At 52.7% G+C, this 24,270-nt stretch overlaps 1 protein-coding gene across 1 annotated transcript in view; it reads left to right on the top strand.

The window, feature by feature from the left end:
* Igsf21 (immunoglobin superfamily member 21) overlaps window positions 1–24,270 on the top strand; it is a 131,306-nt gene that overhangs the window by 79,773 nt on the left and 27,263 nt on the right. Inside the window, exon 4 of the mRNA XM_055611016.1 lies at window positions 16,597–16,715. Coding sequence (XP_055466991.1) covers window positions 16,597–16,715 — 119 coding nt within the window. The remainder of the gene's footprint in view (window positions 1–16,596; window positions 16,716–24,270) is intronic.

The following is a 24,270-nucleotide window of genomic DNA, read 5'->3' as shown; positions in this document are numbered from 1 at the left end:
GGAACAGAGCTTCCACAGTGTCGAATTTTCCACGGTGGAGTTCTGAGGGTGCTTGAAAGCTCCAGACTTGGGAAGCTCTCGGCTCCCAGAGTCTTGTGTTTGGGGTGCTCTGCCTGTGTAGCCTCGAAGGGCAGAGATGCCGAAGCTTGCATGCCACCTCACCCAGGCTGTGGACTCGAGAGCGTGAGACCCAGCCCTGCCCTTGCCTCTCAGTGTCTGTCACTTCTGGGAATTTGTATAATGTTGTTCAGAGGAACGTACATGGACAGGCGGGCCGAAAGCATGGTTGGCAAAGAGTGGGAAGTTTAATATAAACTCTGCGCCAGCCACTCCCATCCATGCGTCCCTCCAGACGTCACATGACCTCTCCTCAGAGCAGAGGTCTCACCCTCCTTCCTGAACACTGGGAAAACCAAAGCTGAGGCCTCCCCTCTACTCCCAGAACACTGGGCTCCTGCCCAGTCCTTGTTTTCTATAAGATGTGTGTACACTCATGTTATCTGACATGCTGTTATTTGTGTGCAGGTTCATGTGTGTATGCAAATGTGTGTGTGTGTGTGTGTGTGTGTGTGTGTGTGTGTGTATACACGTGTGCTTGGAGGCTGAGGACAACCTCAGGTGCCTTTCAGGGACTATCATCCTTGTTCTGAGACAGTCTCTCATTTACTTGAGACTCACCAGTTGGGCTAGGCTGGCTGGCGCACCCCAGTACCTTTTCTGTCTCCTGTCACTCCAGCACTAGGATTACAAGCTCATGGCGCCATGCCTGACTTGCTCACACAGATCCTGGGGTCTAACTCGGGTCGTCACGCTTGCAAGGCAAGCACTTAACTGACCTAGCCACCTTCCCCCAACCCCTGGTACATATGTTTGGGGCTTCCTGTGGCCCCCGGTGTTCAGTTGGGTTTAGTTTTTAAGACAGGCTCTGATGGTCTAGCTCTAGCCAGCCTGGGATTTGCTCTGCAAACCAGGCCGGCCTCAAATTTGTGTGGATGCTCCTGCCTCTGCCTCTGTAACAGCGCTGCGGTTACAGCTGTGCGCCATCTTGTCTGGCTGCACGGTAGGTTATTTTGTTTTTGTAACCTTCCTTATTCATAGCCGTGTTTCCAGGACCTAAGACAGGCTGGCACATAGTAGGTGCTCAGTAAAATCACTGACGGAATAATAACTGAATGACAGGATGCCTCCCTTCCCCTGCACCCAGCGCTGTGCTCCTTGTCAGAGACGGACCAAGAAGCCAACAACCTTTCAGCTTCCGGCTGCCTGTGGCAGGGAGCCCAGCACCAACCACACGAAGATAAATACCTATTACCGAGGATGGGATCTTGGTGCCAGCGAGAGTCCAGGCATTTTAATTTTGTTTTGACAAAGAGGCTGATGGGAGAGGTTAGTGAGGCGCTCCCCCTTGTCTCCCATCTGCCGAGGCTCCGGGCGCCCCGGCCTGCCCTTCTCTGCCTTCGGCAGTGTGTAGCTCAGGACTGTGAAATGTAATTGGCCTGCCCTACTTTTTAACAGAACGCAGATTGAAGGATTGGGTTTTTGGTGGGCTGACCCGTTTAAGAGCCTTAAGAGGAAGCTGGGAGTTTCAATTTTCCACTGCCAAAGCCAGGCTGTTTTTAGCTTGGCTTTGATGAAGCAGCAGGAATCGGGTTCGGCCTGGGGTCACCCATCAGCTGACCTCATTGGGAAAGGCCTCCTGCGGGGCTCTAGGCCCAGCTGCAGCCAGGCGGGGAGAGTTAAGGTTTGCTTTGCTGATCCAAGTAATTGGCCCTGTGTAGACGCTGACCCCCTCACCCATCCATCCAGATGCAGGGACCCCACTTCCAACTATGGGAGGGAGGCGCTATGAACTTCTGAACTTCTGAGTTTTCCCAGACCCAAGCTCCTGCCCCAGCCGTTAGCTGAGTGACCTCTGACAGAGTGGTCAGAGACCACCCAGAGACCTCAGGGCCTCCGTTCCCCAGGCAGTCCAACCAGCTCCACCATTCTGATCTGGCTGGGTGTGGCGGGCAGTGACCCCTGGCTCGTCTCAGGCTTCCAGGTAGTCCCGTGGGGGGTGGTACCCCGCAGGGCGAAGGCAGCAAGCTGTTGAGAGGATCCACAACCAGGTAGCAGGGCCCAGCCACGGCTGCCCAGCCCTGCCCAGGAGTCTGCTCTGAACCTTCCTGTTCTGGGTTCCTGCGGCTTTGCCAGGGGTCAAGCCCCTTCTCTCTGCGCCTGTCTTCTGATCTCCCGTCCGACTGTGCTGAGCAAAATGGCCTGTGGGTACCTTCATCCCATGACCAGAGGAGTTTGTGTGATGGTGTCTAATTAGAGTTTGCTTCCAGGGAGAGAATTACGATGTGGTCCCTACAGGGACCGGAAGGCAGAGATTCAGGATGCCTGTCGGACCCCAGGCTCTTGTGGCTGGTTGGAGGCTGCCCTAGAACCACAGTTCTCTGCCCTGTGACCCTCTCCACTCCTTCTCACCCCTGTCTGGTCTAAAGGAATGAATTCCTTCAGCTACTGACACCTTGCCTTCCCCCGGCAGAACCTCTCTGGACCTCGTCTATGAATGAGAGACTCCTACTCTAACTGAACCCCAATGAGTCTGCTGCCTGCTGCTGTCATGTGGGCAATGAGGGTTCCTCAGGGCAACAGGCCACAGCAGGCCTCTACCTCTGGGACCTCCACCAAGACTCTGCCCAGCTGAGTTCCCTGCCTCTGAGTCAATAATGATCATCATGGCAACCAGCAACCTGTGCTTCAGTTTCTTTTTGGGGCTGTTGTAAAGACTGAGATGGGAGAAAGGCACAAACACTAAATTACCTGTCCCAGGACAGGCATCATTAGCCTGCCAGCTCTGGGACTTCTCCCTCCCCCCGCCATAGAAGGCTCCAGAGTAGCTCCTATGGCTATGATTATCCCTGTAGCTGAGCTCTGGGGGAGGGTAGAGTGAGTTCATCTTGTAAAGTCCTTGCAGAGGGTCTGTCCTGAGGCCGGGGCTCAGTGAACAGGCACAGACACAGTGCTTGGGTCTCCTCTGGAGGGCTGAGGACAGGTGACCTCATTCTGGCCTAGCGTGCGTAGGTGTGCAGTTGTGTTCACAGAACAAGGTCTGAATGATAACCAGGATGGAAGCGGAGGAAGGGAGGATGAAAGGCTTCCCACATTTGCCCTCTCCTGCCAACCGACCACCGACTCCAGTCAACAGGCCTGGCCTTCCTCATGCTGTTCACTGCGCTTGTACATGGACAAAGACAGAGCCTCACAAAGAAATGAAACAGCCACGAGGTAAAGAAAGGAGGTGGCCAGTAGGCCACACGCCATTGGCCTTTCTGGCTCCCTTGAAACCCAGCACCCTCCGTCTGATTTCTCTTTGGCCAGTTGCCAGTTTCTAGTCTGTGTCTCTGCCCCGTGTCTGTCCCTTCGGAGCCTTTGCTCTGCACTGTGCCTGCCAGGCCCAGATGCAATGGGGTAAAGAAAAATGAGCAGGAGCCGTCTGATCCCTTGCCCCCATCATAGTCCTATCCGCCACTACCCAAAGCCCAAAGCCGGCAGGCCTGAGAAGCCTGACTGTGAGGGGCTAAACGAATCCATCAGGGCCTGGAGGGGGACATGGTTTCCATGGCAGCAACAAGAGGCCAGGAAGGGAGGTCTGGAGAGGAGGAGGCAGGAAGTGGGGTGGGGTGGGGTGGGTCTGAATGGGAGAGGCAGAAGAGGCACTGGGCAGAAAATCAGGGTGGAGTCTGCAGGAGAGGTGGAGGGGGGACGAGGAAGGTGAGGGTTTGGGTACCGGGCTTTGGGTGTCAGTTACAAATGACAGGAAGGGTCAAGGTAAGTAACAAGCCAGAGCAGAGTCCTGAAAATGGTCCCAGTCTGTCATCTCCCAGGATCCAGGGCAAATCTGCTAGTCTAGCCTATCTGCTGCAGGTGAAGGTCCTCCAACACAGAGGGGAGGGGAAGGAGAGCCTGGTGGGCATCTTCTCTAAATGCCCCTGCCCTGCTGTCCTTCCCCATCACCTCCCCTCCCCATCCCCTGCCCCCTGCCCAGCCAACGTGTAAGTGATTAGATGCCTTCAGTGTTTGGTACCCACAGAGCAACTAGAAACCCTTTTCAGGTTCAAAGGGGTAAAAATTGCACTGGCGGCTTTTAAAGGCCCTGGGAAAGGAGCCTGCACAGCCTCTGCCAGGAAAGGAGAGAAAAGAGGACGAGACAACAAATTGGTCCCCAGGCCCCCATGGGGATGAGTTTTTATGATGCCTGAACACCTGCCCAGAACTACCCCCTGCTCACTTGACCCTAGTCAGGTCATTAATCCCTGAGTCCCCAGAAAGAGCAGCTCTGGTCCCAGGACAGCCTACCACAGTCCCATTGGGCCAGACCCAACCTGTGCCCAGCCAGGTGCCATATTGGGGTATAATCCTTGTATTCCTTAATGCCCTGGCTGGACTCCAGGTCCTGGTCTGACCAGGGGGTGGCCACTGCTAAAGCAGACCCTGCTCCATTGTTCTTGTCTGCAGAAAGCTCAGACCCGACAGTGCGGAAAGCAACAGCCTTTGTCTGCTCCCTGAGGTCGCATTAACTAAACTTAGACAGCAGAAAGACTTCCGCGCCTGTCTCCAAGGCCCACTCACTGACAAAAGGTATCATTTGTGATATCTTCCATCAAGCCCACCCAACTCCCCTAAACATTAGTTACTGCCTCCAGTACTGCCAGTGTCCCTCGCCCCTCCTGCCCACCCCCACAAAAAAGACACACAGCAGCTGACCCTCCTCAGGTCATTGGCCATCTACCTTCCTTGACGTCCCCATGAGCCAGCAAGTTGTTTTCTATTTCCCTACCTGTTGGTGTGTGTTTGTATTCTTGGGTGCGCAGCTGCATCTTGGGTGGGATTCGTAGGATGCCAGAGGTCAAATTCAAGTGCACTTCCTTAGTACTGCCCAGAGCTGACAGGGCTCTCACCAACCTGAGTTCACCGGTTCATCATCATCAAGGATTAAGTTAGCACAGCTGGCAAACCAGCCCAAGGGATCTGTCTCCATCTTCCAGCGCTGGGATGGCAGACACACCCACCACCACCGCCACACCAACCCCAGCTCATACTTTATGAGTAGACCCATCTATTCGTTCTCTGTTTGTTTGTTTGAGATAGGCTTCAAGCTCCAAGGCTCCAGAGGACCCCACTTCCTGAGCTGAGACTACGTGGGTGCTACTGTGTCCAGCTTAATAGTTGCCGGGCTGGGTGGAGGGGATAGGGGTCTGTTTTTTTAACTTGCTACTTTGTTTCAAAAAACCTTCAGCGCCTTGGGGGGAGAACTTTCCCTTCCCCTCTGCAGGGGAACGGCTAGAGACAGAGGGCGGCCATCTCCATGGAACAGTTGCAACAGATGCTTTGGCTGTCTGAAGGGACTGGAGGAGAAAATGGATCCCAACTCACCAGCCTGTGTGTGGCAAGATTGCCAGTTCATCTGGGTCATGGAACCCTGTCTCGTGGAGATTCCTGCTCACAGCAGCCACTTGCCTGAGCGCCATTTTGCATCCGCCCCTGTGGAAGGGCTTCCTGACACTGTCATCAGATCAGCATTCTTTGAGCACCTGCAAGGAGTATCCACTTGCTGGTCTCTGTGCCCGCTCTCAGGCCCTCTCTGTCCACTGCTGGACAGTGCCACGCCCCTCTCCTTAGTGTGCTTGTATGTTAAATGTTAGGTGGTCAGCCACTCTGGCATGCTGGACCTGGGGCCTGTCAGGGATCCCCATGACTAGACGGTCACCCTGGCTAGACGGCCAGGTCATACTAGGCGTTTTGGAAGAGAAGGAACAAAACTGTTTACATCTTATAAACGTGGGGCAGGTGCCTTTGTTGGGGGGTGGGGTGGGGGGAGCAGGCTCTGTGGGCATGCCGGTGTGTGTGGAGGCCAGAGGTCAGTCTTGAGCATTGTTTCTTAATGGCATCCACCTTGGGTTTTGAGAGGGTCTCTCCTTAGAGTTCAAAGTCTAAGTCATAGCTGAGACTGGCCATGAGAAATCCATGAGAAATCCTCTTGTCTCTGCCTCCCTAGTTCTGGGATTACAAGTGCCCCCCATGCCGAATGCTCCCCACCATGCAAGTCTTTTTCATGTGGGTTCTGGGTTCTGAGGTGGGACTTGGGTTCTGGCAATGCAGGCACTTTATTCACTGAGCCATCTTCCCAACTCCTGGGACAGCCTCTTCATCCATCTCCCTTTTACCATCTGTCACCCTCATGAATCCACCCTTCTCCAGCAGACCTTTTACAAAGCGCTTTCTGATGGAGACAATGGAGGTACGTGATATGAGGTGTGTTGTGTTGGGGGAAAGGAGGTCATTTCTAGTTCTAAATTGTTCTGTCCTGTCTTCTGGGAATTACATTTCCCTCTTTGTTCCCAAGTGGCTCAGGGATGTGCCCACACTGCGATGGAGGGCGATTCAAGCATTACCATTGCTGGTGGCTTTAGTCAAGTCAGACGAGACAGGCTGCCCTTGGCCTAGTCTGGAGTCTGTGTTTCTTCTGGGCTAGGCTTGAGTCCAGGGGGCCACAAAAGCCTGGGAGACTGGCAGAGATGGGTAGGAACAAAGAGGATCCAGGACAGAGGCTGTAGCATGTGTGTGTGTGTGTGTGTGTGTGTGTGTGTGTGTGTGTGTGTAAGAGAGAGAGAGATTAGCTTTGTGACAGCACCTGTGGTTGAGGAGACCCCTGCAGGTCTGTGACATCTGTCATCTAATTCCATCCATTGGCATCTGCTATGGTCCAAGCATATCCAAGCTTTAGGTTCCAATTTGGAGGTTGGAAAAGCCCATGGATCAGAACCACTGGCCTGTTCTGTGGGAAAATGCCAATAGATGTATAGACCCAGATCACAGGGAAAGCTAAGAACAGGAGACTTGAGGTGTGTTTACTTGCCAGCTGCAGCCTCAGCTCCCACCCCAGCCCACTTCACCCCTCGCGCTCCCCCAGAGCCTGTGAGAAGCCTTCATCCCACCTGGCAGGCTCCCAGGGGGAATCCTGTGCTTGCTGGAGATTAAGGCACACATCCAGTGCCTTCCTAAGGTCTTCCACCAAGGAGCCCACCCCCAGCCAAACTGTGAGCATCCTTTCCTGTCATGCCCAGATACCTCCCTGGAGTCTAATACTCTCTCCAGTAGCTGGTCTGTCTCCCAGGCCTGGGACATTGGAGGGAGGATGTGTGACTATGAGCTTGTCTCTGAGAGGAAGGGAAGAGGCTGGGAAGACAGCTGGGGACCGAGAACAGCTGGGGCTGGCCGAGCAGTTGCACATCTGGACCCCTGGCCTAGCCCTGAACCACTCCCAGCTCCCAGACAAGTGCTTTGAATGGCGCAGGCACAAACACCGTGAGGATCAGGGCAGGAACCTCACCCCACCCCTTCCCTGTCTTACAAGGAGTGAGCAGCTCTTGTTAGCCAATGCCGAACAGCACCCGCGCTGCTAGAGACTTTACGGCCATTTTTATGAGCTCCGCCTCACCGAGTCGCCCAGGCATCAGGGACATGACCCTGCACAGAGAGGGAGCAGGTGTTTGAGGGAGACATGGGGGCCGCAGGGGGGGAGGGACAGAGCAGCCAACGGAGGCAGAGCTGTAAAAACTTCATGACCTCACACTTGGTCTCTTTCCAGCAGGGATGAGGGACGGCAGAGCCCTGGCAGGCTCTAGGCTCATAAGATTGCAGGGGGGTGTGTTTAACCTACTTGCAAGAAAGAACTCTTCCCCGGCCCTCAGAGGCTCTGTTTCCATGCAAACAATGCTGTCCAAATGAAAAGGCACTCTCATCTCTTCATTAAAGTGCGGCCTCAAAGGACCCATTGCTACCTGAATCTTCACTCCTAGCCCGCAACGAGGTGCCTCGTGTATAAATGAAGACGTTTGAATTACAAAATGCCTTTTAAATCCAGAGCATTATACAAGTTCGGCCCTGAAGAGTCTCCTCGTTCGATTGCTGGATTTTGGCAAGAGATGTGAGGCCACACGCCATTTTCTTCCCTCCATCTGTTCCTTCCTTCCTCCTTTTTGAGACTGAGCCAGATCCGTCCGAGCTTGCAGCCAGACTGAACTTGACCCTTATGAGAAAGGGAGCCTGAAGTAGGCTGTTGGTGTGGGGAGGGATGGGTTGCACCTTCCTGGTCAGGAGATCACCATGGCAGGGGGTGCTGGGAGTAGGGCAGGCTGGATGAGCTAGAGGAAGGTGGTGGGAAGGAAGGAGAACAGAAAAGAGAGCTCATTCAAAAAGGGGAGGCTCACAATGGAGGGAAGGAAGAAGCCTGTCCTTGAACCTGCTCTCCCTCTGCGAAGAATGGAGACGAGGCGACCAGAGGAACACAGTTACATCTCATAGAGACACGTAGCTCTCCCTATCACTCTCCCAAGCTTTGTTTTGTTTGGCTGGTACCCATGAAACCCAGGGCTTCAGGCATACTAAGTAGACAGTCCACCGCTGGGGTTCACCCACATGCCAGGAGCCTGTCCATCCATGGATTCGGAGTTTGGGTGGAAAGCTCACTGCCAATGATCTCCTTAGCTGTGGGAGCAGAGTGGATGTCTAGGAGAGATAGTGAGGGAGAGATTCTTTCCGAAGGCTCACACGTGCCACGTGCAGAAAGGCAGAACTCAGGCCGATGAGCTGGCTCAGCAGGTAAAGGGGCTTGTCTGAGCTCAATCCCGGGAAGAAGAGAAATTGTCCCACAATGTTGTCCCCTAACCTCCACGTACATGCCACGAACCACATGGCCATGTGCAATGCCTGAGATGCACGCTCTCAGACGAAATAACGCTGTTTGAAAATAATGAAATCTGAGCGGATAAGCTGACTCTCCAGGTAAAGGTGCTGCTGCCAGGCCTGGCAACCTGAGTCCAGCTCCTGGAACAGCTTGTGGTGAAAGAAACCTGACTCTCACTGGTTGTCTTCTGACTTCGACACATGTGTATGCTACATGTATGCTTATACACAGCCACACACATGAAAGGAAGAAAGAAAGAAAGAAAGAAAGAAAGAAAGAAAGAAAGAAAGAAAGAAAGAGATGAGAATTTTAAAGATAAAACAAAGGCAAAAAGCCACTGAGGCAGGAGTGGGAGTGGGGGCAGGGGAGTTGCTTTTTTGGTTCTCAACTTGTGGGTCACGATCCCTTTGGAGGGGTTTTACAGACCTTTCACAGGGGTCACATATCAGCTGTCCTGCATATCAAATATTTGCACTGTGATTTATAACAGTAGCAAATTGCAGTTGTGGAGTAGCAATGAAAACAGTTTTGTGGTTGGGGTCACCACAGCATGAGGGACTGTATTAAAGGGTTGAGGCATTAGGAAGGTTGAGACACATTCTCTGGAGGACAGTCAGGCAGTGGCTTTTACAGTGAGCCATACAGCAGCCATGTTGTCTGGCCATGTTTGTCCCTCCGTGATCACCGGGGAGAAGTGAAAGCAGGTGTCTGTGGATGCATTGCAACTGCATGGCTAATGGGGAGCCTAGAGCAACACAAGGGCCACCAGCGGGCAGCTAGATGAAGATGTCCGTGTGGTGAGTGGACACTCAGAGCCAGGTCCATGCAATGGGGTGTGACTCAGCTGTGGCCAGGAAGGAGGACAGAGGCCGCCCACGAATGAATGGCGGGATGATGATGGAGCATGGAGGTTGGGTGTTAAAGACCCCAGCCCCACCTTGGTGCTACATCGAGTTAAAAGAGACAGAGCCCGGGTGTCAGAGCCCCACAAGCTGCTGACGAGCTCCTGCCTCCATCTTCCGTCTCACCGTGGGAGGGCTGGGATTGTATGGGTGCCCCCTGGTTTATCTAGCTCTTCGTGGTGGTTTGGGAATCAATCTCATCGAGCACTTTTACCCACTATGAGGTCTCCCCAGCCCAGTGGTGGGAGCTTTCAGAGGTGGAGCCTGGGGAGCAGTCTCTGACTTATTTACGGTAGATCCTTAAAGGGGAGGAGATCCTTAAAGTGAGGAGGAGGTAGGTCTCTCTCTCTCCCCTTTAAGGTTGACCTCTGACCTCTACATATACACACACCCATCCATGTGTGGCCACATGCATGTGTACATACACCCCCCCCACACACACACACATACACCCACACAAATAAATGATAAAAATAAAACCCGCAAAAAGAGGCATAGAGAGATGATTTGGTGGTTAAGAGCACACGCTCCTTTTCCAGAGGACCCAAGTTCAATTCCCAGTGCTATATCAGATGGCTCACAACCACCTGCATCTCCAGCTAGGGCTATCTGATGCCTTGGGTATCCCTGGGTACCTTCACCCCCCGTGCAAAGACATATGCAGATAATTAAGGATAAAATAATAATAACATAGCAAATTTTAAAGTATAGGAAACCCCAGCAGAATGGTGAGGCTCCTGGGTTAAAACGAACCTAGAGCGCATTACAAACGCCCCAGAGGCGACAAGGTGGGACTGGCTCTTTTTTTTTATTTTATTTATTTTTATTTTTTATTTTTTTAATGATGACCTTGTTTCTGAGGCAGGTTCATCACTGTCTGGCTCAATTCTCCAGAGAAGGAGGGAGGTGTACATACAGACAGGACAGAAAAGCAAGTTCCCAGTGTCTCCATTCAAGTGTGCGTCTCTGTCTGGCTCCTGGCTGTAGACTAAGCATTGAAAACAGCATGAGGTGGTGGCTTAATAATTTGTCTTAAAATTTTAATCAATTAATGGCATAGGAGAAAGTAGGGCAGGCGCTGAGAGCTTGCCAGGCTCTGTTCTGTGCGTTTGCACGTCCCTTCACTGGCTTTCCTGGTTCCCGAGCAAGGCAGAAGGAGGCCACACAGCTGGACCCTGCATCCTTTGCCTGGTCAGGCTCCTGAGTCCACTGCCTGGATTTGGGAGACTCTCTTCCCAGTGGTAAGCCAATGCCCTAACAGGAAAGATGTGGGGAAGGGCTGAGAGCCTGTCCTGCCTTGACAGGAGATACCCTGGACTCCCTGAAAGCTTGAAGGGAATTTAAAGAAGCAAAAAGCCATCCTTTTCTTTCCAGCAGGGAGGAAGCATATGGCTCTTGTTACCTGGGGAGGTGGCAGGCTCAGAATAGAAACACAGAGGGGCAGCAGAGGCCAGATCACTCAGGGGGAGCCCAGCTCAGGAAGACATGAAGAGCAAGGGCAGAGTAAGCATGGGTGGGGAGCATGTCGCTTCCTTAGCTGCTGCCACTGGCCTGGGGTCACACCAGGGCACCCACCCATTCACTTCATGACTTGGGTCAGACTACATCTTGTCTGTGTGCCTCAGTTTCCTCATCTGTGCAATGGGAGGCCGCAGCCCTACAGGAGGGTTCACTGAGTTGAGGAAATGCTCAGTGCTCACTGTGGTTCTGCAAAGACCAGAGCTAAAATTCCGTGTGGTGTTGTCATACCCAATCATCAGATAAGAAAAGGGAGGCCCCGGGGGGTCAAACGGCCTCAGGAAATGCCACCAGCTGGCCAGGTTCACAAGAGACCCTGGCTCTCAACAGCTTTCTGCTGACCTGTTCCTCCCAGATACTAGGGAGTACTTAGCTAGTAGCCAAGAAGCATCCAGGGAAGCCCTGGGCTGGGAGGAACATGGGTGAATGGTGGCTGCAGTCATGTACAGAGGGGAAAGAGCTGGGTCTATCCACAGAGGATGATCAGTCAGGGCAGCCTACCTGGCAGAGGCAACTCAAGAGCTCAATGCCCCTCCAGGATCTCTGTCACTGGACACTCACGAGGCACCACTCCAGTCGGTGCCCTCGGGTGAACCCTGGTCATATTCCCAATAGTTTTATGGGTGGGGTGACAGATGGGGAAACTGAGTCTGAGAGAAGTCAGATGATTTTCCAAGTGGTACAATCAGGACTGGGTCTGAGCTGGGATTCACATATTGAGCCAACAGCCTGGGTGCTTTTAACCTGTGTGCTTTTAACCACTCCACTGCACTGCTGGGGTCGGGGGAGGGGGTGGTTAGAGGCTTTCCACAGGGACACGAAAGAGGGAGACACTCCAAGCACAGACAGAGCATCTGGATATCTCCACCACAAGACTCAGATTTGCAGGATACCCGGTATGTCTAAATGCTGGCACGTGCAGTTGGTCCAGATATGGTCCAGAGTGTTCTCTAAGCATAGACCAGGGCACACAGTGGGTCCAGAGTCCAGGACACACAGTAGGCCTGGATGTCTAGGTGCACAGGTGGTGCAAATATCAGAGCACACAGTAGGCTGAGATGCCAGGACATACAGCAGGTCTAGACGTGGTTCATACAGTGGGTCTAGATGTGAGTCACACAGTAGGTCTAAGTCTGTGTGCAGATGTAGCTCTCCAGCCCGGCACCCTGCGGAAGATGCAGCAGCAGCCTTTATGCTTATCTGGATGCAGGCAAGGGCAACATTCCTGCTCCTCCTGTTCCCAGCTTTTCAAAAGCACAATTACTCGCCCTTCAGAGACGCCGTCAGTGTTGGTAAACTCAGCCGCTAAACTGCATTGCCCCTATCTGCGCACAAACGCTGCAGTTATTAATAGTTTATCGATCTGATCTCAGGCCATTGCTGATGAGAGCGGGCCTCCTTCCCCACCTCGCCAGCCCCTGTTGCCTGTGAGGGCTTTCTATCCAGCCTTCGGATCAATGCCACTCAGTGCTGGGGGCAGGGTGGGCTCTGGGCCACTTAATCCACTTTCCGAGGACAACGGTGGAAGCAAGATCTCAGGGTTTGATGAAGGAGAGGAGGCGGTTAGGTCTGGATCAAAGCTGTGACCTGGCAGCTTTGGATCGGAGATGAGAGCCAGGCCGTGCCTGGGATGAGGCTGCGTCCAGACTCAGATGGCTCCTGAGATAGGAGAAAGGCATAGTGGGGTGCACAGAGACGCTCTTATCTTGGCTATTTTCCCATGATTTAAGATTATCCAAAGTAAAAATGTTATCTTATAAAGCAGAAACAAGGTGTCTGTAGGAAGAAAGGGCGAGAACAGAGGGGCTGTGACTGCAGGAAGGGGAGGGGGGAGATGAGGAGGCTGAGGAGGCCCTGTGGGCAGATCCTGGTCTTTTTCTTTTTTTCCTTCCCAAAAGCTAAGGAAGTTTTCAAAGAGGTTTAAGCTGGGGAGTACCTGGTTTGGATTCAGAATGGAAGGATTAAAAGGTACAGAAACCCCACTTAAATCCCTAGCCTGACTTCAGGTGAGAATGGGGGGGGGGCTGTGGGAATACAGTGAAGAGGCGGAAGTGTAGCTCAGGACCCGTGAAGAGGTGGACACCCAGGGCCTGGCCATTCACTGCCCGGGGCTGTGGAACAAGCGCTGTCAAGCTCGCACGGATTGAATGATGTGGGTTAATGGCTGAGCCAGGGGAAGCATGAGACCAGGAGCCCAGCGAGGAGCGCCAAGCGGAGCTGTAGGAACAGACCCAGATGGGAAGCTGTCTCTTCTTAAAAGCGCCAAGCCCCGGGTCCACCGGGCTGTCTTCCACACCACCTGTGAGACATCACCTGCACAGCACACTGCTTATGTTACTGTTCCTTGAGCATGTCATCAGCAAAGCGATTCCCAAACATGTCCCCAGTGCCGGGATCGCAGGAACACATCTGCAGAGCTGGCCCACAGGGTAGTCACCTGCATGCCTCCGCCCATGCGTCAGCCAGGCCCCTACTTTCTGTTGACATCACCGGAGAGCCTCTGGCTACACCCCTCCCCTGAGCCCAGTTCTCTACACGCCCCCCTGCACCTGTCTCCCTGGAAAGTCACTTAAGCAGGTCGACTGCATAATAGACACCTGTGAGGATAGCCAAAACATGTCACTTACGGTGGCTGTCACTCAGCCACCCTGCGCAGCAAGTACATTGCTGTTCTCAATCTAGCTATGTTACAAAGGAAATCATTCCCAGGAGGCAGGTTCCCTGCTGTTCCCACTGTCAAGGCGTTTTCTTCTGGGAGGAGAAGTGGAGGGGGCGGTGGTGGCATCCTCCCCCGATGAAAAGGTACTCCCCACACTTCAGTCCTTCCTGACAGTGAGGAGACCAGATGGCAACCTCTGTGTAGTCTATGGAAATGAGGGTGTTGTTTATGCTAATGAGCGCTGGGTGCTGGGCAAGGGAGGGGCTGGCTCAGCTCAAAGTGACAACTGCTTAGGAAGAGGTTGAGAGCCCAGGTTGGGGGAGTGGCAGGAGGGGTACCGGGCGGGGGGGGGGGGCGCTGGGGGATGCAAAGAAGTGACTCATAAGCAAAAGAAGCTGAGACAGGCTGGAACCTGAGGTTAAACTGCTCATCGCAAACAAATGAAAGAGAGGCCTGGAGCAGGCAGAGCGGGGAGAAGGGATGAGGAGCGAGAGGCCTCCCAGCTCAGGGGCAGCCCAGGAAGAGTCCCCATGGGCTTGGGAAAGACTGCTGGGCTGGTTAGGTGGGGAAGGACCATGAACAAATGTGGGAGTCTGCCCTGGTTTTCTGCCAGCTTTGGGGTCAATGCCGACACTGGGCCCTCAGAAACAAGCCAGCATAGGCTGGGATTTGATGACATTTGAATTTTCCCACCTTAGTACCAGGGTCAGGCTTCTGCTGCTCAAAGTACCTGGGCACCACCTGGCAGACATTCTCTCCTCTTGGGGCATCAAAGGATGAGGGCCTCCCATGGCCTCTGGGCAGGTCTGTGTTGCACCCTCAAATGTGTATTGAAGTCCATCTTCACTGCAGCCCTGGGATTTTTTTTTTTAATAAGAAAGTGGGTGCTCAAAGGTATGACTTCCTCCAAAGCCCCATGGGTTCCACAGACGGGGAAACATAATTCAAACTTGAATCTCAGAACTCTTTACAGCCTACATGTCAGCAAGGAGCTGCCACAATTCTGACTGTACCCTCCAGGAGAAAGAATAGCATACGAACTCATTCTAGCATGATCTGACCCTGTAGGCCCTATAGAAAGCTATCACGCTATGGTCTGTTTACCCACAGCGTATGAACGGAGAATGTTTCAACGATTTTAAATGGTTGGAGGAGAGAAAAGAAAAGCTTAATATATTCTGTGACATGAACGCTCTGAGCAGCGCAAAGCTTGACAGCCACAAATAAAGTTTTATTGAAACTCCAGCACACTGAACGGTTGATAGACTCTCTTCAGCTGTCTGTGTATTCTGAGGAAACAAACTTAAAATGAGACCATCTTTAAGACTTTTTTAGATTAGTTTTTAAATTGTACGTGTATGAGTGTTTTGCCTGCATTTTGTATGTACCCCAATGTGTGCTGCACCCATGGAGGCCAGAAGAGGGCGCCAGAGGCCCTGGAACTGAAGTTACAGACGGTGCTGGGAACAGGACCTCAGTCCTCTGCCAGAGCAACAAGTGCTCCGAATCACTGATCCATCTCTCCCAACCCCCAAGGTTGTTTGTTTGTTTTTAATTTGCTTATGTGTCTGGGGCAGGTGTGCACAGGGGCAGAGGTGTCAGATCCCCCTGGAGCTGTAGTGGATACTGAGAACCAAACTCGGGTGCTCTGCAAAGTTCAGAGCCGCCTCTCCAGCCCTGAGACATCAAAGGGGAACAACTCTTGAGATATTTGCTCTTGAGCCTTTCCACTGAAAAGGCAAGAGGGAGACTCCCATAACCCGAGTCTGGGCACCTAGGAGGCAGAGCCGCTGCCCCTCAGTTCAGCATCCGCTGAGCACACATATTGGGTGGAGCATTGGTCAGTTTTCCTGTGTCCCTGTTCACCAGCATGGGATTCCTTGGGGACAGGAATGTAACTGGGTTTCTTTTGGTGTCCTTGGGACTGGGGGTAAAGTGGCTCCTTGGCAGCATGAAGGCAGGACTCCAAGGTCTCATGGTGTTATAGCTGTATAGGGTGGGGCAGTTTATGACTCTCTTGTGCCTCAGCTTCCCAGTCCATGGGATGCAATGATCGATCCCTGCATTGTGGCTGTGGTAGGTTGCATAGGAATGGCCCCATAAGCTTCTAGATTTAAATGCTCCATCCCCAGTTAGTGGAACTATTTGGGGAAGATTAGGAGGTGTGGCCTTGTTAGAGGAGGTGCGTCACTAGGGTTGGGCTTTGGGCTTCCAAACACCCGTGCCAGACCCAGTCTCTCTCTCCTGCCTTCCAATCAGGGTGTAAGTAGCCCTCAGCTGCCGCTCCAGTGCCCTGATGGCCATGGATTAACCCCATGAAACTGTAAGCAAGCCCCTGATTAAATGTTCTCTTCTCTACGTTGCTTTACTTACTCATGGTGTCTCTTCACAGCAATAGAGCAGTAGCTAAGACAACCGTGGTTGTGAGGAATGAGTGGAGCCAGGCCTCCTGCTGGTGGCAGCTAAGGCCAGCCCATCTGCACCTGCATCTCCCATAGGGCATCCTGAGAGAGGCCCGTGACCAGCATGGCAGCTGCTGCGGGGCACAGGTTTGGCTCAGAGTGAACACATACTCACCACGCCCCTCTGCAGCACCAGGCGCAGAGCCTGTATGCAGTGGGTACTGAACAAATGCCACCCTTCCTCCCAGTCTAGACCACAGGTGTGCAGCGTCTTTGCAGAGTGGAGGAGTGGAGCCCAGACAAGTTTGTCCTGGGGTTGGCCTCCTGGAACACTGCTAACTCAGCCCCCCAATCCTTACCATTTCATCTGCTTCCCCGCAGGCTGCCCGAGGTCCGGATCTCAGACAATGGTCCCTATGAGTGCCACGTGGGCATCTACGACCGAGCCACGAGGGAGAAGGTAGTCCTCGCCTCAGGCAACATCTTCCTCAATGTCATGGGTGAGTCAGTGTCCTGAGAACACCTCGAGCCTATGTGGTATATGTGTAGGACCCTTTTCCATCTACTGCCCTTGCCTGGGAGGAGGAAAAGGCCAGACTGGGGCAAGCTGTGAGTGTGGAACCTGGCCCCAGTGGCCTCTTATTATGAACCCATTCTCTTCCCAGTCCCGTGCTGTAAGGACCTAGAGTCTGCCTCGTTCCTGATCTTCATGTGCTAGCTATGAGAAGCGCTGTTTGTTGATTGGACTAAGCGTCACTGAGAGAAAAATGACTGGTTCTGGGACAGCCAGCTAACTTGGCCCCAGAGCCACATTTATAGAAGGTTGGCAAGGGATGTCAGTCTCCTGAGCCACCTAGCTCTAGGTCCTGTGGCATGGTAGGGCTGGTGGAGGGAGACACCGAGCCTGGGGCTACGGCAGCTGCGTTTTCCACCTGAGGCCAAGTCCCTATCAGTAGAAGCCCCAAGGAGCAGGTGCCGTGAGAGTCCTCTTCAGGGGATGACTGCCCAGGAGCGTCCAGGGAGGGGACCCAGCACCTCAGCTGTGACACGCCTCAGAGATTCCCTCCCTGGTCCTCCCAGGGCTTTCCTGGGGTGTTGAAAACCCGGCAAATTAGAAAACATTCTAGACCGAGTGGGGGGGGGGGGCTGGGTTCTCACCCTGGTTCCGCACTTCCATTTATGCATCTGTGACAGGAATGCCAATAGTAGTATGTGTCTAGTTGATGTGCCATCGGCTGAATAAACCCTCACCCAGCCTCAGTTTCCTCACTGGAGATGCAAAGGCCTTGCTCTGAGTGGTCTTGGGAGTTTTCCGCCAGCAGTACGCTGTTGCCAGATGAACTGACGCTCTGCTGCCATTGCTCTACTGGAATGCTGGGCCTCCGTGTCTCTGTTTTTCTTATCAAATAATATTTGTCAGGGCAACAAAGCCTGCTATGCTCTGGCAATCAATGAGAGCACAAAGGCCCTGCAGAAAGTCCTCAATCTAGGGAAATTGAAAGCCTCCAAAGGCCAGACCTCGAGAGCAACATCGATCCCACCACAGCAGCTTGGGGAGGAGGTGGCATTGCTGGGCAGACTGGCCAGCTCCTCTGACGGTGTGTGCACAGTGCTCAGCCCGGCGCTGGCCACCCCAGGGAAGAAATGCAGCTCAGCCTGCACCCTCCAGGGTCTCCCAGTCCAGTGAGAGATCCAGGCCCCGTTAGTCGTCAAGTGTTGATGGAGCACCCAGGGCACCCTCTCTGGGTTCAGAAACAGGGACGAACTTTGAACAGAATGAAGTTCCTGTCCTTGGCGAGTTTGGCATGCAGTGTGTGAGTCAGGCATGAGACACACGCATGGGTGAAGCAGTAAAGTGGCAGGTGACTGTGACGATGCTGGGGGGAAAGTAGAGCAGGGTGATGGGTGAAGAGGACCTGCAAAGGAAGGGAGAGTTAACTAGGTGGGAGGGACTCCCTCTGCAGCCACCGGGCTCTTACCTAGGTGCTTGCTCAGAGCTTCGTCATCCTTACAGCTATCACGGAAGGAAGGACTCTCCTAGAACCCTACTTATGTTTGGTTTTGATTTTGAGGCACGATCTCGTGTAGCTCAGTGACTTTAAGTTTCTCATCGTCCTGCTTCCACCTGTAGCCACCCACACTGGCTGTCCCAGCTGTGGAAGTTTTCCCTCGGTGACACGCCACGCCACCCACCCACAATGTCGCTAGGACAGCATCACTCCCTTTCTGAGTGGTCTGCACCCAGTGACTCAGCAACTGTCAATCAAAGTTGGGGAGGGTGTGAGGATGGATTGGTGCATGTGTGTGTTGTGTGTCCTCTCCTAAGTGTGTGTGCAATGGCCAGAGGGAGGTGTCAGGCATCCTCTGTCACTCTTGGCCAGTGGCAGGGTCTCTTCATGAACTGGAAGCTTGAGTTTTTCGGCCAGACTGGCAGTCAGCAAGCTCCAGCAGTCTCCCTCTGCCCTCCATGCCGCACACACTCAAGGGTATATCCAGCTTTTTTTTTTTTTTACAATTAAAAAAATTTATGTGCATTGATGTTTTACCTAGTGCCAGATCCTCTGTACCTAGAATTATAAACAGTTGTGAGCTGCCATGTGGGTGCTGGGAATTGAACCAGGGTCCTCTGGAAGAGCAGCCGGTGCTCTTAACCTTTAAGCCTGTCATGTATCCAGTTTTGACTGGGGTGCTGGGATTTGAACCCCAGTCCTCATGTTCACATGGCAGGTTCTCTTAATTGCTGAGCTGTCAATCCAGCTCAAAGAGGTTTTAGTCTTCCTCTCCGTGTGTGTGTGTGTGTAGTGCGTGTGTACATACATGTTTACATGTGTGAAGAGTGCATGGACATGGGTGCACTTGCATGTGGAAGCTAATGTTGATATCAAGACTCATCCTCAATAGCTCTTCCGCTTTATTCACGGAGGCAGGGTCTCTCAATCGAACCCAGAGCTTGCTGATACGACTTGTCTGTCCATCTTGCCTGTTCTGGGGAATTCCAAGTCGGCCACCACACCCACCCAGCATTTTCACGGGTTTGGGGGATTTGAACTCTAGTTGTCACTCTTGTACCATAGCATGCTCTTTAACCACTGAGCCATCCCCCAGCCGTGACAGGCTTTTTTTTTTTTTAATTGTGTTTCCTCCTAACTCCACGACCTTCTTCAAATACATCTGAGTCAAAGCCAGCTTCCAAAATCACAGGCCCTCATGATCTAGACTTGTCCTATGACCCCACCCAGATCCTTTCTCAGGCTCACAGAGACCTTCCAAGCGAGTAGAGGTCATTCAATGCCTGGGTCCCCTTTGGGCCACGAGTGGGTGACAGCTAACAGTGAGACAGGAGAGATTTGGGTGTGCAGCGAGCCTCCCAGGATAGCCGGCTGTGGACAGGGCCCAGGCCACCTCCATCAAAGCCACTGAGCACTGTCAGCCCGCCACAGCTACTCACAGAGGCTCTCAGGTGGAGAGGAAACCGAGGGAGTGGCCGTAAGTTCACGCCTATCACATCCCGCTACAAGGTAGGAAAGACATTCGGGAGGCCCGTGAGCAACACTCAGGGCGTGTGCTGCGCACACACAGCCATAAAATGTTTTTGGTGCTTTGTTTTGTTTTGTTTTGTTTTGTTTTGTTTTGTTTTGTTTTGTTCTGTTTTTCCAAGCTGCCAGCAAATCGTGAGCCAATTTGAGAGTTCCGTGCTGGACTCTGAGAATATGTTACACACGGTCACGGGAGGATGGTGAAGCTGCTTCCTGGGGGGCACAGGTCATGGGGGTGAGCATGTTAAGAAGCTTGTGTTACAAGCAATTAAACATAATGAGGCTTGGGCTCCTCATCCCCCCACCAAAGCTGCAGCCGTCCTCCAGAGAGGCCAGGGCGGCACCTCAGCCACAGGTCATGGCATCCCGACTCTGCTGGTCCCAGCTCAGTGCACACACCAAGGCTGATCACATGACCCTACAAGGGCTCTTACAGGCAGAGACGGTTGTCCTTGTTTTATAGAGCAGGGAACAGAGGCCCTGAGGGTTAATAGAGCGTCCATGTGAGGGACAGAGGCTGCAGTTAGGAGGTCCTATCTGGCCTGCCTTGCCCGCAGCTAGCAACACTAATTCCACCCAGACTCCAAGGGAACACCCCTACGTTTGACATAGGTCGTCTGACAGAAGCCTCACTCACACAGCCCAGGCTGGAGTACCTGGCGCTGAACTCTCCTGCAGCCACGTGGGTTGTGGCACCTGGGCGAGGATGTAGGGTTCTGGAGGAGAGAGAGGAAACATCCACGCGCTCTCTATTCCCATCCCCTCATCCCCGTCCTCAACCCTTACCACTCAGCCCCTCCAAACAGAGCACTGAACTCGGAGTCCTGAAAACCAGACGATAAACCCCAGTTGAGCCAGTGGCTACATTTGACACGCGGGGGGGGGGGGGGGGGGTCACGCCATTCAGCTTCTTCTCCAGCAAAAGAAAATAAAACATAAATAAATGAAGGTGAAGAGCTAATAACGGAACCTTATCCCCAGTCCCCGCGCTTTGTTCTTTTGAGGACATGGATCATTAGACTAAGACCTGGCCTGATGCAACATGCTCTCGCCTCAGTCTAACTATATCCATAAGGTCACGCTCTTGGGGGCTAGGGCTTAGGACTTCACCATATGTTTGGGGAAACAGTGTCAAGCCGAGACAGTAACGGAGCAAGGACAGAGGAGGCTGCGATTGGGAAGCCGTCGCTCTGTGTTCCCAGCCACAGCGTCACCCGTCTTTGGGCGGTTGACACACGAAGCTCAGCTATTCACGTGCTCCCTTGAGGGCACTCAGGAGCTCGAAGAGGTGATACTGCTGCTTTCCTTTTGACAGAGAGGGAAACAGAAGGGTGAGGTCACTTGCCTGGGCTCCAGAAAATAGGAGCCTTAGTCTTGATCGGTGTTTTATGGCTGTGAAGAGACACCATGACCATAGCAACTCTTATAACTGAGGCTTACAGTTCAGAGGTTTAGCCCATTGTCATCATGGCAGGGATCATGGCAGCTGCAGGCAGATATGGTGCTGGAGGAGCAGAGGGCTTTACATCTGGACCCTCAGCATCGGGAAGAGAGAGCCACCGAGCCCGGCTTGAGTTTTTTGAAACCTAAAAGCCCATTCCCAGGGACACACCTCCTCCATCGAAGCCACACCCCCTAATCCTTTCAAAGGATTGCCACTTCCTGGTGACCAAGCTTTCAAATATACAAGCCTGGGTGGGGGCAGGGCTATTTCAGTGCCAGTCACCACACCATCCACGCTGAAGGCAGATTACCAAGCAGTGGGAACCCAGGCAATCAGGCGGGATGTCAAGAGGACTCCTCTTAAGGTGGGATGTCAAGAGGACTCCTCTTAAGGAGTTTGCTCAGTGGGTGGAGGGGGCTGCCTACAAGGGTGAGGCAGTGGGAGCCATCCCCAGCTTCCCCATAAACTGGACGTGGTAGTGCCCAGCTGTAATCCAGCTGTAATCAGGAATATGAGGACTTCAAGGTCAGTCTCAGCTACACAGGACTCTGAAGCCAGCCTTATCTATGTGAAACTCTGGTAAGAGCGAGAGCGAGCAAGCCTGCTCTCAGGGACCACACCCCTCTCTTTAGAGCCCTCCGGTGAGGCTGGCAGACAGAGTGAGCTTTTGGACCCCGGAGCCAAAGTCTGAAGCTTTCCACACCTGGAGGCCCCAAGAGCAGTGCTAGTGCAAAACACCCGCACACGAGCGTGCACGCTCTGCAGAGTGCTCCATGCAGCTTTTATTATGGGTGGGGGCGGGGGCAGTTACTGTGGCTGGTGTCCCCCCCCCCGCCCCCACCCACCTGACTGTTTTCTGCGAGATAACTCAAACCCGGCCGTTCATTTACTGTGTCTAATTTGCATTCAGGGCCCTGCAGTTTCCACCATAGTCAGTTCTAGAATGGCCCCATCCCTCCCCAAAGAAACGCTGTAGCCATGGTCACACAGTTCATCTTCCTCCTGGCTTTCCTTATTCTGGATCTTGCAAACAACCAGGATGGTAGAAAACATATGGATCTTTGGTGATGGCTTCTTTCATTAATGTTCTCACAGTTCATACGTGGGATAGCATGTGTCGACACCGCGTTCTCTTTTCGTATTAAGTAAGTAGTAGGCCCACTGTGTGCATTTTCCTTATTTGTGGCTCTTTTGACTGTGAGAGCTTTGGATTGTTTCCACCTTGGGGTGCTCGTGAATCATGCTGCTGTGGATTCAGTGGCTAAGTTCTTCCTTGAAGTGTCTGCTTTCTCCTCTGCTTATCCAGAAGTAAACTGCTGGGTCAAATGGTGACTCGACGTAACCTTTTAAGGAAATAACAGAAAGCTTTTCACAGTTGCTTTCACAGTAAGGGTCTGGGGGTTTTGGGTGGAGTTTTGTTTTGTTTTGCTATTATTTCATTTGGTTTGGTATTTTTGAGACAAAGTCTCCCTCTGTAACCCAGGCTACCCTTAACTCACAACAATCGCCTGCCCCTCAGCCTCCCAAGCCCTGGGATTATGAACCCACTTCTTCCAAGTTCTTGACAACACTTGTTATTAAAAGCCAGAGGTCTTGGGGCTGGAGAGATGGCTCAGTGGTTAAGAGCACTGGCTGCTCTTCCTGAGGACCCAGGGTCAGTTCCCAGCACCCACATGGCAGCTCACAACTGTCCGTAACTCCAGTTCCAGGGGATCTGACATGCCCACACCAATGCAAATAAAATACATATTGAATAAATTATATTTAAAAACATTTAAAGGGCCAGAAGTCTTTTTAGTCCATGTTAGCCATCCAGGTGGTGGGAGGTGGCATCTCCTTGAGGGTTTGAACTGTGTCCCCTGCTGGAGGCTCTCGGCCATGTCAGTCTCTTCCCACAGACCAGCCAATTCGTGCCCTTTGCTCCTGGTTGTTCAGCTCTATAGGCCCTGGCTCTCCTTAGGCGCAAGCCCGTTCTCAGCTTTCTGATCTGCATACACCTCTCCCTTTCTGTAGGTTTCACTTTCAGGAGGCTGACCTTTGAAGAACAAAAGGCCTTGGTTCCAGCTGTCTGTTTTATCTGCTTCTCTTTTATTGCTGTGTTGTTAGTGCCCCAGTTAGGGAGCCCTTGGCTAATGCCAGGCACAATTTACCACATATTCTTCTTCTAAGAGTTTTTATGACTTCAGCTCTTTCATTGGGCGGACAGTGTTGCTGAGTTGTTTTATTGATGGTGACAGGACAGGGTCCAGATGTCCCAGCCAACTCCTGGGACGTACTCTCCATCCCGTTGAATTCTCCTAGCCAGGCTGGCAAACACAGGTGGGATGGAAAGTTCTCCGAATTTTGATTTTTACGAAGACGGTGACTGTGTCTCACCCCCGTGGTGGGATCTGTACCTCGCTATATGATTCGCAAAGGGAAAGGGTGTCACAGAGCCAGGTCTCAGAAATGTCCAAGGGCTTGAACAAAAGGCAGGGGCTTTATGGAGTATTACCTTTCAGTGGGCAAGCCACCTCTGACAGAAAAAAAAAAAAAAAAACAGAATGTTTCTCACACACCTGTGTTTCAAGTTTGCTTATTTAACTAATTTCTGTGTGACCTGACATGGGTTTATGTGTACCACCTGCATGCAGGTGTCCACAGAGGCCAGAGGGCAACTGATCCCCCAAGAGTGGCAGTTATAGGCAGTTGTGAGCCACCTGATATGGTCATTGAGAAGTTAAACGTAGGTCCTTGGTAAGGGCAGTAAGCTCCTAACTGCTGAGCCATCTCTCCAGCCCTCACACCTGGCAGGTATGGGTTTCTCTGTATAGCCTTGGCTGTCCTGGACTCACTTTATAGACCAGGCTGGCCTCAAACTCACATAGATCCACCTGCCTCTGCCTCCCAGAGTGCTGGGATTAAAGGCACCATCAAGCCCAGCTCACACCTGGCTTTATAGGTGGATGTTGGGATCTAAATTCAGATCTCCATGCTAATCCAAAAAAAGCAATCTTGCCCACTGAGCCACCCCACCCACACCCTGATCCTGGGACTCTTCATTATGTTTCACAGGCCCTATGCACACCTGTGACT

This window comes from Psammomys obesus, unplaced genomic scaffold (assembly GCF_907164565.1).
Source record: "Psammomys obesus unplaced genomic scaffold, mPsaObe1.curated_primary_1811, whole genome shotgun sequence".
Classification (NCBI taxonomy): Eukaryota; Metazoa; Chordata; class Mammalia; order Rodentia; family Muridae; genus Psammomys; species Psammomys obesus.
This window is presented reverse-complemented; position numbering and strand designations above follow the sequence as displayed.